Source organism: Microtus ochrogaster, linkage group LG5, assembly GCF_000317375.1.
Source record: "Microtus ochrogaster isolate Prairie Vole_2 linkage group LG5, MicOch1.0, whole genome shotgun sequence".
Lineage (NCBI taxonomy): Eukaryota > Metazoa > Chordata > Mammalia > Rodentia > Cricetidae > Microtus > Microtus ochrogaster.
The window spans coordinates 38985705-38997761 of NC_022031.1; the positions used below are offsets into that span (position 1 = coordinate 38985705).

The 12057-nt window shown below is 43.0% G+C and overlaps 1 protein-coding gene across 1 annotated transcript; it reads right to left on the minus strand.

Annotated features, from left to right (window-relative positions):
* Positions 1-6301: 6301 nt before the first annotated feature.
* LOC101996064 (olfactory receptor 13C7-like) lies at positions 6302-7246 on the minus strand. Its single transcript, XM_005362377.1, has one exon. It carries the CDS (start codon positions 7244-7246, stop codon positions 6302-6304), a length of 945 nt encoding a protein of 314 aa, XP_005362434.1.
* Between the last annotated feature and the right edge of the window lie 4811 nt (positions 7247-12057).

A 12057-nucleotide genomic window follows, 5' to 3' on the forward strand; every position in this document is an offset into this window, starting at 1 on the left:
GAGAGAGAGAGAGAGAGAGAGAGAGAGAGAGAGAGAGAGAGAGAGAGAGGAATCAGACTGTCTGCATGTGGTTCATAGCATGGCCAGGGACAGCTGTTTAGGAAAGACTTCAAGAAGGAGGCAGTGGAGTAGAAATTACGTGAAGGTAGACTAAACTGTGCTTCTGGTATAATAAAGTCAAAGCTGCCAACGCCTTTAATCCCAGTTCTCGGGAGGCAGAGGCAGGCAGATCTCTGTGAGTTCTGGCCAGCCTGGTCTACAAAGCAAGTTCCAGGACAGCCAGGACTGTTACACAGAGAAATCCTATCTTGAAAAAAACAACAAACAAACAAAGCTGTCAGCTCTATGTTGAGAATAGACACAGGAATCACAGAACGATGCGCATGTACCAGATTCCTTGTTACTACTGAGTAATATTCCATTGCATGGATGCTCCAGGTTCATCTGCCCATCCTACCTCGCTGGCTGTCCGCTAGGCTGTTTCCATCTTGAGTCTTTATGAACAAAGCTATTATTGATTGTCATAGACAAGTGTTTTGTATACATTTGTTTTTATAAGAACCTGGCAAGTCCTTTACAAAGGTGTTGCGCACAAGGGTTCTAATTGCAGCACAGCCTTGCCAGTGTTCACCGTTGTCAGTCTTTTAAGTTTTGCTACCGTGGCAGTGCTAACTCACTGTGGCTTTAATCTGCGTTTCTGGACCACAGAATATTGAGTATTTTTTATAATTTGGTAACTGGTTGCTCGTGTATCTTCCTTTGGGCATTATCTACTTAGACCTTTTATGTCCTTTATTCTCATTTCCATTGCTTTAAAGAACACGCTTTGTTCCTTATCCATTCTGCAATCTGACCTTCTCCAGCTATGTGAGCTGCACATGGCCTTCCAGGTCATGGCTTATGTCTCTTTTGAGTTGGGGTCTTGCTGTGTCATCCAGGCTGGTCTGAGCCCTTTATCCTCCTGCCTCAATGACACACCATGCCTGGCATATGCACTCATTTTCATAACTGTGTCTTCTGCTGAACTGATGTCTTATATTTTGATCAATCCTATCGTTTTTTGTCATTATTTTTCTCTAAGAAAAATTTGTTTACCCCTAGTCATAAAGGTATTTTTTCTATGTTTTAAATTTCATAGTTTTAGCTTTGGTTTGGATCCGTCATCCACAGTGAATTAACTTCTGTGTATGGTATGAGTTAGAAAGTGAAGGCATCTCAGCAACATTTGCTTATTTTTACTTAGCAGGTTTTAATTTTTTAAATATTAGTATACAAGCCAGGTACGGTGGCTCACATCCTTAATCACAGCGCTTGGAAAGCAGAGGCAGAAGGATCTCTGTGAGTTCAAAGCCAGCCTGATCTACACAGTGAGTTCCAGACCAGCCAGGGCTATATAATGAGACCCTGTCTCAAAAAAAAAATAAAATAAAATAATAAAAAAATAAAAAACCACCAACATACCATGTATTAGATATTGTTATGGCATTTACAAAAACAAAAAAATGTATTGTAGGGGATTCCTCCCACCTTCTTCACCCCCTCTATCTCTATCCTACCTTTTACCCTCCTCCTAGTCTCTGCTCCTCTCTCATGTCTCATGGGTGTAATGGTCTGTCTCGTTCCTTGAAGAGACAAGCCCTGCCCACCCCCCATTCTGCCAAGGCAAGGAGGGCTACTGATATTTTTGAGTTGATCTTGTATTCAGGCACATTACTGAAGGAGTTTATCAGCTGTAGGAGTTCCTTCACTGAATTTTTTTGGGTCACTAATGTGTACTATTGTATCATCTGCAAATAATGAAAGTTTGACTTCTTCCTTTCCAATTCGTATCCCCTTGATCTTTTTTGTCTTGTTGCTCTAGCTAGAACATTGAGTACTGTGCTGAACAGATATGGAGAGAGTGGACAGGCATGTCTTTTTCCTGATTTTAGTGGAATCGCTTTGAGTTTCTCTCCATTTAATCTGATGTTTGCTGTTGGCTTGCTGTATATTGCTTTTATTATGTTTAGGTATGTTCCTTGGATCCTTGATCTCTCCAAGACCTTTATCATAAAGGAATGATGTATTTTATAATTTTTTTCAGCATCTAATGAGATGATCATATGTTTTTTTTTCTTTCAGTTTGTTTATATGGTGGATTACATTGTTAGATTTTTGTATGTTGAACCATCCCTGCATCTCTGGGCTGAAGCCAACTTGATCATAGTAGATGATTTTTTTGATGTGTTCTTGGATTCTGTTTACCAGTATTTTTGCATCAATGTTTATGAAGGAGATTGGGCTGTAATTCTGTTTCTTGGTTGAGCCTTTGTATAGTTTCGGTATTATCAGGGTAACTGTAGCCTCATAAAGAGTTTGGAAATGTTCCTTCTGTTGCTATTGTGTGAAACAATTTGAGGAGTACAGGTATTAGCTCTTCTTTGAAGTTCTGATAGAATTCTGTGTTGAAACCATCAGGCCCTGGATGTTTTTTGGTTGGGAGACTTTTGATGACAGCTTCTATTTCCTTACAGGTTATATGTCTATTTAAATTGTTCATCTGGTCTTGATTTAATTTGGTCTGTGGTACCTACCCAGAAAATTATCCATTTCTTTTAAATTTTCCAATTTTGTGGAGTACAAGTTTTTCAAAGTATAACCTAATGATTTTCTGGATTTCCTCAGTGTCTGTTGTTATGTCCCCCTTTTCATTTCTGATTTTGTTAATTTGCATGTTCTCTCTCTGCCTTTTGGTTAGTTAGGATAAAGGTTTGTCTATCTTGTTGATTTTCGCAAAGAACCAGCTCTTTGTTTCATTGATTTTTTTTGTATTACTTACTTTGTTTCTATTTTATTGATTTTAGCCCTCAATTTGATTATTTCCTGTTGTCTCCTCCTCCTGGGTGAGTTTGCTTCTTTCTGTTCTAGAGCTTTCAGGTGTGCTTTGAAGTTGCTAGTATGAGATTTCTCCACTTTCTTTATGTAGGCACCTAGTACTGTGAGCGTTCCTCTTAACACTGCTTTCACAGTGTCCCATAGATTTGGGTATGATGTGCATTCATTTTTGTTGAATTCTAGGAAGTCTTTAACTTCTTTGACCCAAGGGTGATTCAGTTGAATACTTTTCAATTTTCATAAGTTTGTGGGCTTTCTGCAATTACTGTTGTTGATTTCTAACTTTATGCCATGGTGATCTGATAAAATACATGGGATTATTCCAATTTTTTTTGTATCTGTTGAGGGTTTTTTTGTTACTGAGAATGTGGTCAATTTTAGAGAAGGTTCCATGAGGTGCTGAGAAGAAGGTATATTCTTTTGTGTTTGGGAGAAATGCTCTATAGATGTCTGTTAAGTCCATTTGAGTCATGACATCTGTTTTCTTATTTCTCTGTTAAGTTTCTGTCTAGTTGACCTGTCTATTGGGGAGAGTGGGGTGTTGAAGTCTCCCACTATTAGTGTGTAGGGCTTGATGTGTGATTTGAGGTTTAGTAGTGTTTCTTTTACATATGTGGGTGCTCTTGTATTTGGGGCATAGATGTTCAGGATTGAGACTTCATCTTGATGGATTTTTCCTGTTATGAGTATAAAGTGTTCTTCTCCATCTCTTCTGATTGATTTTAGTTTGAAGTCTATTTTGTTAACTATAGGATAACTACACCCATTTATTTCTTAGGTCCATTTGATTGGAAAATCTCTTCCCAACTCTTTACTCTGAGGTAATGTCTGTCTTTGAGGTTGAGGTATTCTTGTATGCAGCAGAAGAGTGTATCTTGCTTTGTTATCCATTCTCTTAGCCTGTGTCTTTTTATAAGTGAATTGAGTCCATTGATACTAAGAGATATTAATGACAAATGATTGTTAATTCCTATTAGTTTTTGGTGTTAGTGTTTGTGTGTTTCCTTTCTTTGAGATTTGCTGGTGTGAGGTTATCTGTTGTCTGTGTTTTTGTGTACGAAACTAGTGTCTTTGGGTTGGAGTTTTCCTTCTAGTACTTTCTGTAATGCTGGGTTTGTGGATACATATTGTTTAAATTTAGTTTTGTCATGGAATATCTTGTTTTCTCCATCGATGGTGATTGAAAACTTTGCTGGGTATAGTAGTCTGGGTTTGTATCTGTAGTCTCTTAGTGTCTGCAGCACATCTCTCTAGGATCTTCTGGCTTTCATAGTTTCCATTGAGAAGTCGGGTGTAATTCTGATAGGTCTACCATTATAAGTTACTTGACCTTTTTCCCTTGCAGCTCTTGATATTCTTTTTTAATTTCTGTATGTCTGGTGTTTTGATTATTATGTGGCAAGGGAACTTTTTTTTTTTTTTTGGTCCAGCCTATTTGGTGTTCTGTAAGTTTCTTGTACCTTCATAGGGATATCCTTCTTTAGCTTGGGAAAGTTTTCTTCTATGATTTTGTTGAATATATTTTCTGTGCCTTTTAGTTGACTTCTTCTTCTTCTTCTTCTTCTTCTTCTTCTTCTTCTTCTTCTTCTTTTCCTATTATTCTTAGGTTTGGTCTTTTCATGGTGTTCCAGATTTTCTGTGTTAAGAATTTGTTGGATTTAACATTTTCTTTGGCCAATGAATCTATTTTTTTTCTATCGAATCTTTAATGCCTGAGATTCCATATCTTGTATTCTATTGGTTATGCTTGCAGCTGTAGTTCCTGTTCAATTACCCAGATTTTCCATTTCCAGAATTGCCTTGGTTTGTGTTTTCTTATTGCCTTTATTTCAGTTTTCAAATCTTGAACTCTTTGAACTATTTGTGTCACCTGTTTGATTGTTTTTTTTTTCTTGGTTTTCTTGGATTTCTTTAAGAGATTTATTGATTTCTTTCAGTTTTTTTATTTGTCCTTTCCTCCATTTCTTTAAGGGAATTTTTCATCTCTTTCTTAAGGGTCTCTAACATCTTCATAAAGTTATATTTAAGGTCATTTTCTTCTCCTTCTTCTGGGCTAGGATGATTAGATCTTGTTGTATGTCCACTGGGTTCTGGTGTTACCATGTTGCTTTTTAGATTATTAAATGAATTCTTGCATTGGTGCCTAACCATGTCTTCCAATTGGTGCTGGCAGTGTCTCCAGGAATGGGTAGGTATGGAGGTGGAGTGAGACTTGTAATTTACAAGGTCCAATCAATGTAGGTGGGGTGTTGAAGCAGCCTGCCTGCAGATGGCTTGCCTGCTAGCCAGCAGTGAAATTGAGACAGGTGGGGGAGAGAGGCCCAGAATTTTGCCCTGGTACCAAGGGCCTAGAGACTGGGCTGCCCAGCTGGAGAACTGGTCACTCACCTCGTGGTCCACTCTATGCAGTCACAGTCTGTGCATCAGAGATCCTCCGAGGTTGCAAGGGCTGGTTGCTAATGTCTTCTATTGTCTCTTTTCCATTTATTATGTTTGTTGTAGTTTGTATTATAATTCCCTTTCCCCACACACATTAGATTTATTTTGTTCTTTTTCTAGTTTGTCAAGGTGAAAAGTTATAAATTTTGGCATATATTTAAAGCTTCAACATTCCATTTAAATTCGGCTTTAGATATAGATCACACTTTTATTTTTTGAGAATTTTGTGCATGAGTACACTGCACTCTGCATTTGTATCATATCTATTCCTCCCTCTTCACCCTCCATCTTCTTCTGTGCTCGCCCTTGAATTCATGACCCCTTTTTCTTGATACATGTTACCACTGATAAACATCTAAAACATAAAAGAGAAAAAGAAAAAAACCTCAGACATAAAAATAAATGCACAATCTAGTGTCTGAAATTTCTAGAAAACAAAACTTTCTAGAGATTACTTAGGAGTTCTTGGGGTTGGGGATGTGGACTGGCTATAAGGGGGCATGAGAGAACCTTTGGAAGAGATGTAAATGTTCTGCACTTGGGTGTGTGTGTGGAATATTCCAGACCAATTTAGGCTGCATAGCAAGACTTTGTTTAAATCAAAATATAATAAGAATTGAGTTTTTCTCACAGTGTGCTCCCAATTGTACAATTGGGAACTGTACAACAATAAGAACAAAACGTGACACACATATCCCAACTAGTCTTTACTGATAAAGAGAGAAGCACATTTTTCACCAAGTTTTATTGGGGTTTTTTTGGCATAGAAAGAATATTTGATTTTCACAGTCTCTTTTTCTTGATTCAAGGCCAGTAATTGGACTAAAATACAGCCACTGTCTTTAGTCTAAGGAGCTGATGGCCCAGCCTCAGGCACTCAAGAACTCAGTCCAAACTGATCTGTAGGACCAAGCAAGTCTATGCTTAAAAAGTGGTCATTCCTAGCAGAAGCCTGATGTACACAGAACCAGAAATTAACCCACTTCCCTCACAATCCCTGAACGAGGCATTTCCGACCCACCAGGTTCCACATGGCAACCTTCACATCCTTGTTCCTCAGGCTGTAGATGATGGGGTTCAGCATGGGGGTCAACACCCCATAAAATAAGGAGATGAGTTTGTCAGAAACATCCTGCTTGTCTGCTCCCAGGGGGTCCTTGGACTTGGGCTTCCCGTACATGAAGAGGATGGTCCCATAGAAGACGATGACCACAGTGAGGTGGGCTGAGCAGGTGGAGAAGGCCTTCCTCCTCCCCTCAGCGGAGGGGATCCTCAGGATGGTGGTGAGTATGAAGATGTAGGAGACAAAGATGAACAGAACTGGGATCCCCAGGAAGATCACGTTGGCCACCCCCATGCTGATCACATTGATTGAAATGTCAGCACAGGCCAACTTCAGGACAGCCAGGATCTCACAGGTGAAGTGATTAATGACACTGTCCCCACAGAAAGGCAACTGTACCGCAAGGGAGATCTGCACCAAGGAGTTGGCACCACCAGCCATGGGCACATAGGCAGCCTTGCTCATGATCACTGGGTACCTAAGGGGGTTGCAGATGGCCACATAGCGATCAAACGCCATCATGCCCAGGAGCACACACTCCGTGGCTCCCATGGCAAAGGAGAGAAACATCTGTACTGCACAGCCTGAGAAAGAGATTGTTTTCCTGGGAGTGAGGAAGCCATCCAGGACCAGGGGGACAGAGGAGGTGGTGTAGCAGATGTCCAGGAAGGAGAGGTTCCCCAGGAAGAAGTACATGGGCGTGTGCAGGTGGGCGTCAAGGATGGTCACCAGGATGAGGACCCCGTTGCCCAGCAGGATCACCAGGTACATTGACAGGATGAGCACAAAGAACGTTTTCTCCAGTGTTGGGTGGTCTGACAACCCCAGCAGGATGAATTCAGTTACCATGGACTGGTTGGCCACTTCCATCTCTCATGCCCTCTCCCTCTCATGAAAACGGAAGTCAGCAAGCACATACCGGGACCAGCATATGGGCATGCTTCTAGAAGGTATAATTAGATTTACCCTTTAGAGTGTTGAAGGGATAAAATTCATTATCAAGTTACCAGAGAGGTCCCAACGCATTGGTTCAAGCAGGAAAAGGCCTCTGATGGACTAACCAAGCATGATACATGGGAAGTCATGGTATAGTCAGGCTGGTGGAGCTGGCATGCCTGAAGGAAGGGATGTGTCTCTTTATGCACACAGGGCTACATGAAAACCATAAAGAGGAAGTCTTTAAAATGCTACATGGTTCCAGAAGAGGGGAGGGACACAGACTCCTCCGGCTACCCCTGCTTGTTCCAGAACCATACCACCACTCTCATAGGCTGCTGCCACTCTCGGTAATGCTAGCTGTTGGCATCATCTCTGCCCTCTAGCTTCATTCTGTACTCTCACAATAATATTATGCTAATAATTTAGCTCCATAGAGAGATAGGATAGTGGGCAGATGCCAGGCAGTGAGAGTCTAGCCAGAATTAATTTCTATTTGTTGCGCAGTGCCTGGCTTGATCTTTGTTTCTTGTGACCTTGATGGATGCTGTCACTGGGTGGCACTATCGAGACAGAGTCTGTGTGCCACCAGGCATGGTGACCCTTACAGAAGCACAGCTGTATCCTTTCTCCTATAGCTCAACAGTTGGCCTCGGTGCTCCACACCTCTGAGGGACAAGTGTCTTGTGCCTTCCGTGTCCCCTTTGTGGCTGGACTGTGCTTTGGAGCAGTTGTCTGAGTTGTAGCTCCTAACTCAGCCCCTTCTGTACTCTACCATTAAAGCCACCACAGTGCCATCATAACACATTCTGCAAAGCAAGTGAGACAGTTCTGCCCAGGCTGACAGAGGTCTGGCTCACGGAGAGGGGCCATGGGGACAGAACTGCAGACCTGTATGTTAGAGAAGACCTTAAGCCTTGACTTCTCGAGTTAAGAATGAGGACACTGGAGCCAGACAGCTGGTTTGGGGGGCAAAGGCACTATTTGCCAAGCATAACAGCCCCAGTTCAGTTCTCAGGGCCCATAAGATGGAAAGAGAGAATTAACTCCTTCAAGTTGTTCTCCGACCTCTGCGTGAGCACTGTACATATGTGTGTGCATGTTACATACAAAGAAATAAAGATAAAACGTGTTTTAAAACAATGAGGAAACTGAAGGTCTGAGAGAACCCCAGGGCTGGGACAAGACCAGGGGTTCCCCCTCTCCCCTAGACTCTATCTCATCCCACATGTTCTTGTCTACCATTTGTGCCGGACTGTGTCTGCTGAGGACAGAAGGCCCAGTTATGAAGCCGTTCTCGCTCTCTCTAGGACATTCCTGGACAATAGATGTATCGTCTCCTCTTTTAAGACAGCCGTTCTCAACCTGTGGGTCGAGTCCCCTTTGTAGGGGTTCACATCAGATATTTTGCATATCAAATATTTACATTATCGCTCATAACAGTATCAAAATTACACTTATGAAGTAGCAACAAAAATAATTTTATTGTCACTACAACATGAGGAACTGTATTAAAGGGGTGTAGCATAGGGAAGGTTGAGAACCGCTCTTCTAAGAAACCTGCCTTGTAGCCGGGCTTGAGTGGAGTGAGTGGGACCTTTGCTCCACTTCTGTATCATTGACTGATGCTCGGGAAAATGGGTGAGAGAAACCAGACCCAGGCTAAAGTTATCCTCATGCAGCTGTCAGAGAAGCTGAGCTGTAGGCGTCGGGAGTATCTGGGAAAAGAGATTTGCTTTGAGAGATGTTAGCACTGTGCAAAAGAGACGTAAGCCACTGCAGAGACAGCTCGATGCAAAGGAGAGGTACGCTGTGCCAAGGACTCCGTGAAGTAATTGCTTTTCCTCAACCACATGATTCTTCCAGGAGAAAAAGTCCCAATTGTTTTTGAACACCTGATATGTATCTCACGTCCCTCATTCTTTCATCAATCAGCCTTGATAATTAGAGTTTGCCTTGCATTAAGCAGAAACTTTCTCCTTCTATAGTTGCCCCTCCACTTATGTCCCCCCACTCTGCCCTATCCCTGCCACCAGCCGGGACTCCCTCTATAAAGAACCTGAGAGATGTGGAAGGCAGAACCCAGATCTAACCTTGGATTCCATCTGTCCTTGGGTTCCACTTCGGCTCTTCCTCTCACCTACCTGAAGAAGGTCTGGCCACAGAGAGAACCCTGCCTGTGTCCACTGGGCAAGCAAGTCCATGGCGGGGATGGGCGCTCACCCGGCAGAAGGGCTCCTGGTGAGGCAGAGCCTGGAAGCTCGCTGGGCTAGGAAAAGGATGGTTTCACCTACTTCTATTGTTCTTGCCTAGCCCAGCCTTTTCTGTTGGCCTGGAACACATGGCAAATCTGTTTTGCTACCTCATGAGATAGTTTTCTGTAAGAGGGCACAGCGAAAGGAAGGAAATAAACACTTGGCGGTAACTGGAGGGGCCTGTATTGCTCTTGACTCTAGCTGCCCTTCCCCACTCCCAGGGAAAAAAAGAAGCTAAAAGACAGCTGGAGGGGCCGCTACCAGCTGCTGTTGGAACTGTACCCGGCCTGTGTGTTCTGTGCTTTCTGCCCTCTGCCCTAACCTGGCTCTCCAGAGGGCTTATCAAGGATCCTGGAAAAGTTCAGAGTTCTGTTTGGGAGCCAGTCTCAATCCCAGAGGCAATTTAAGATTTGCTGTAAGGGCTCACAGGGATTGCGGGCCTATGTTCCATAAATCCAATTAGACACTAGCAGACAGGTCTGTGTGAACCCGAACTCTCACTAAAGGGGTGCTCCTTAGATGCGGAAGATCCTGACCCATGTCCTATGCTTGCCGCCCTTCCTGGGAATAGGGGAAGAACAAAATCCTAACTGTGCTTTGACTGCAAGAGGATGACGGTCCCCATAGCTGAGACAGGCACCCTGGTCATCCAGTAACCCCGAGCAGCTGTTTAAGATAACATTAGAGACTAAGAACTGAGGGTTGCTTTGTCCCAATGTTCCCAACTATCCTCTTGCTTGGGGCAGGCTCTGGGGTGGCTACTAAGGATTTGGGGGTGAAAAAGAGGCCCTTCCCACAACCAAGGGATGTGTAAGTAAGGACACAGGAAGGGCTTGAGTTCACAGATGGATACTGCCATCAACGGTTGTCACTACCTCTGGAGAACTGTAGAAGTACTTCTAATATTCCCCCTTCCCATTAAACTAACTTTACCCATCTCCTTCACAACATGGTCCACCCTCCATGTCAGGTTGCTGGCTGTACAGTGCAGGCATCCCTCCCAGCTGCAAGCAGCACAAAGAAGCCAACTGATGACCCTGAAGTTATCGTCTTTATTTAAACTGTGCAAACTGGAGCTGGGGAGATGGTTTAGTCTAGTGTTCTTGTCTTGCAAGCAGCGGGACCTGCGTTCGATCCCCAGAACCCATGTAGAAAAGCCTGGCACAGTTGCTCACACTTGAAATCTCAGCACTGAGGAGGCAGAGATGGGCAGATCTATGGGGCCCAACCAGCCTAGCTCACTTGGCATACTCCATGTGAGTGAAAGAGACTGTCCCAAAGTTAGGTGGACAGCATTCCTTCGATGTGACACCAGAGGTTGTCCTCCAGCCCCCAGGTGCACGTGCACCCCAACACACCTGTCCACCCCCTCAGAACAAGCTTGCACAAACATACAGACATACACAATTTAAATAGGTAAATAAATCACGAAGCCTGAACTTAGTTGAGTGGTTGAATGGACCCATTAAGGGCAAATTAATGAAATGAATTGCTGTCCTCAAATGTTAGGAAGATAAACCAGATGCCTGTCTAAAATTAGATGAGGTCTTCATTCTGATCCTTTTGTAAAAGCCTTTACACTCTTACTTTAAAAGGGGGGGGGGCTGGAGAGGTGACTTGGTGGTTAAGAGCCCTGGCTGCTCTTACAGATCCTGGTACAGTTCCCAGGACCTACCTGGCAGCTTACAGTTCTAAGGGCTCAGATGGCATCTTCTGCCTCTGTGGACGCCGGGTACCCCATGACACAGACACACATGCAGGCAATACACCTGGAGGCATTAATAAAAAGCATTAAAAAGAAAATTAACACTAGATGAAGGGGATCCACCTCCTCTTTGGCCTCTGAGGGCACCTAGATACACATGGCAGATGTATATGTATGTACACATAAATAAAAATTTTTAAAAATTTAAGTAATATTTAAAACTGTAGATAGTATGCTATGGGAATGGATTATTTAAGAGCCAACAATTACTGTGCTCATTGGTAAGTAAAAGCTCTTTATATAAAAAATCAACAATTGGGCTGGAGAGATGGCTCAGTGGTTAAGAGCACTGCTTGCTCTTCCAAAGGTCCTAAGTTCAATTTCCAGCAACCACATGGTGGCTCACAACCATCTGTAATAAGACCTGGTGCCCTCTTCTGGCCTGCAGAGAGAATACTGAGAATACTGTATACATAATTAATAAATAAAATCTTTAAAAAAATCAACAATTAAGTCTAGTCATAGGGTTTTTGTTTGTCTCCTTGCTTTTTGAGACTAGGTTTCTTGTAGCATAGGCTGCCTCCAAACTTGCTAATTAGCTGAGGATGACCCTGAAGTTCCAATCCTCCTGCATTGACCTTCCAAACACTGGGGTCACAGGCATGTGCCACACCCAGGACAGGCAGTGGTCTCAGTTTAGTTTCTCCAAAAATAGAAGTAATGGGGCATGGTGTGCACACCCATAACACCAGCACTGAGGAGACTGGGGCATGGTGTGCACACCC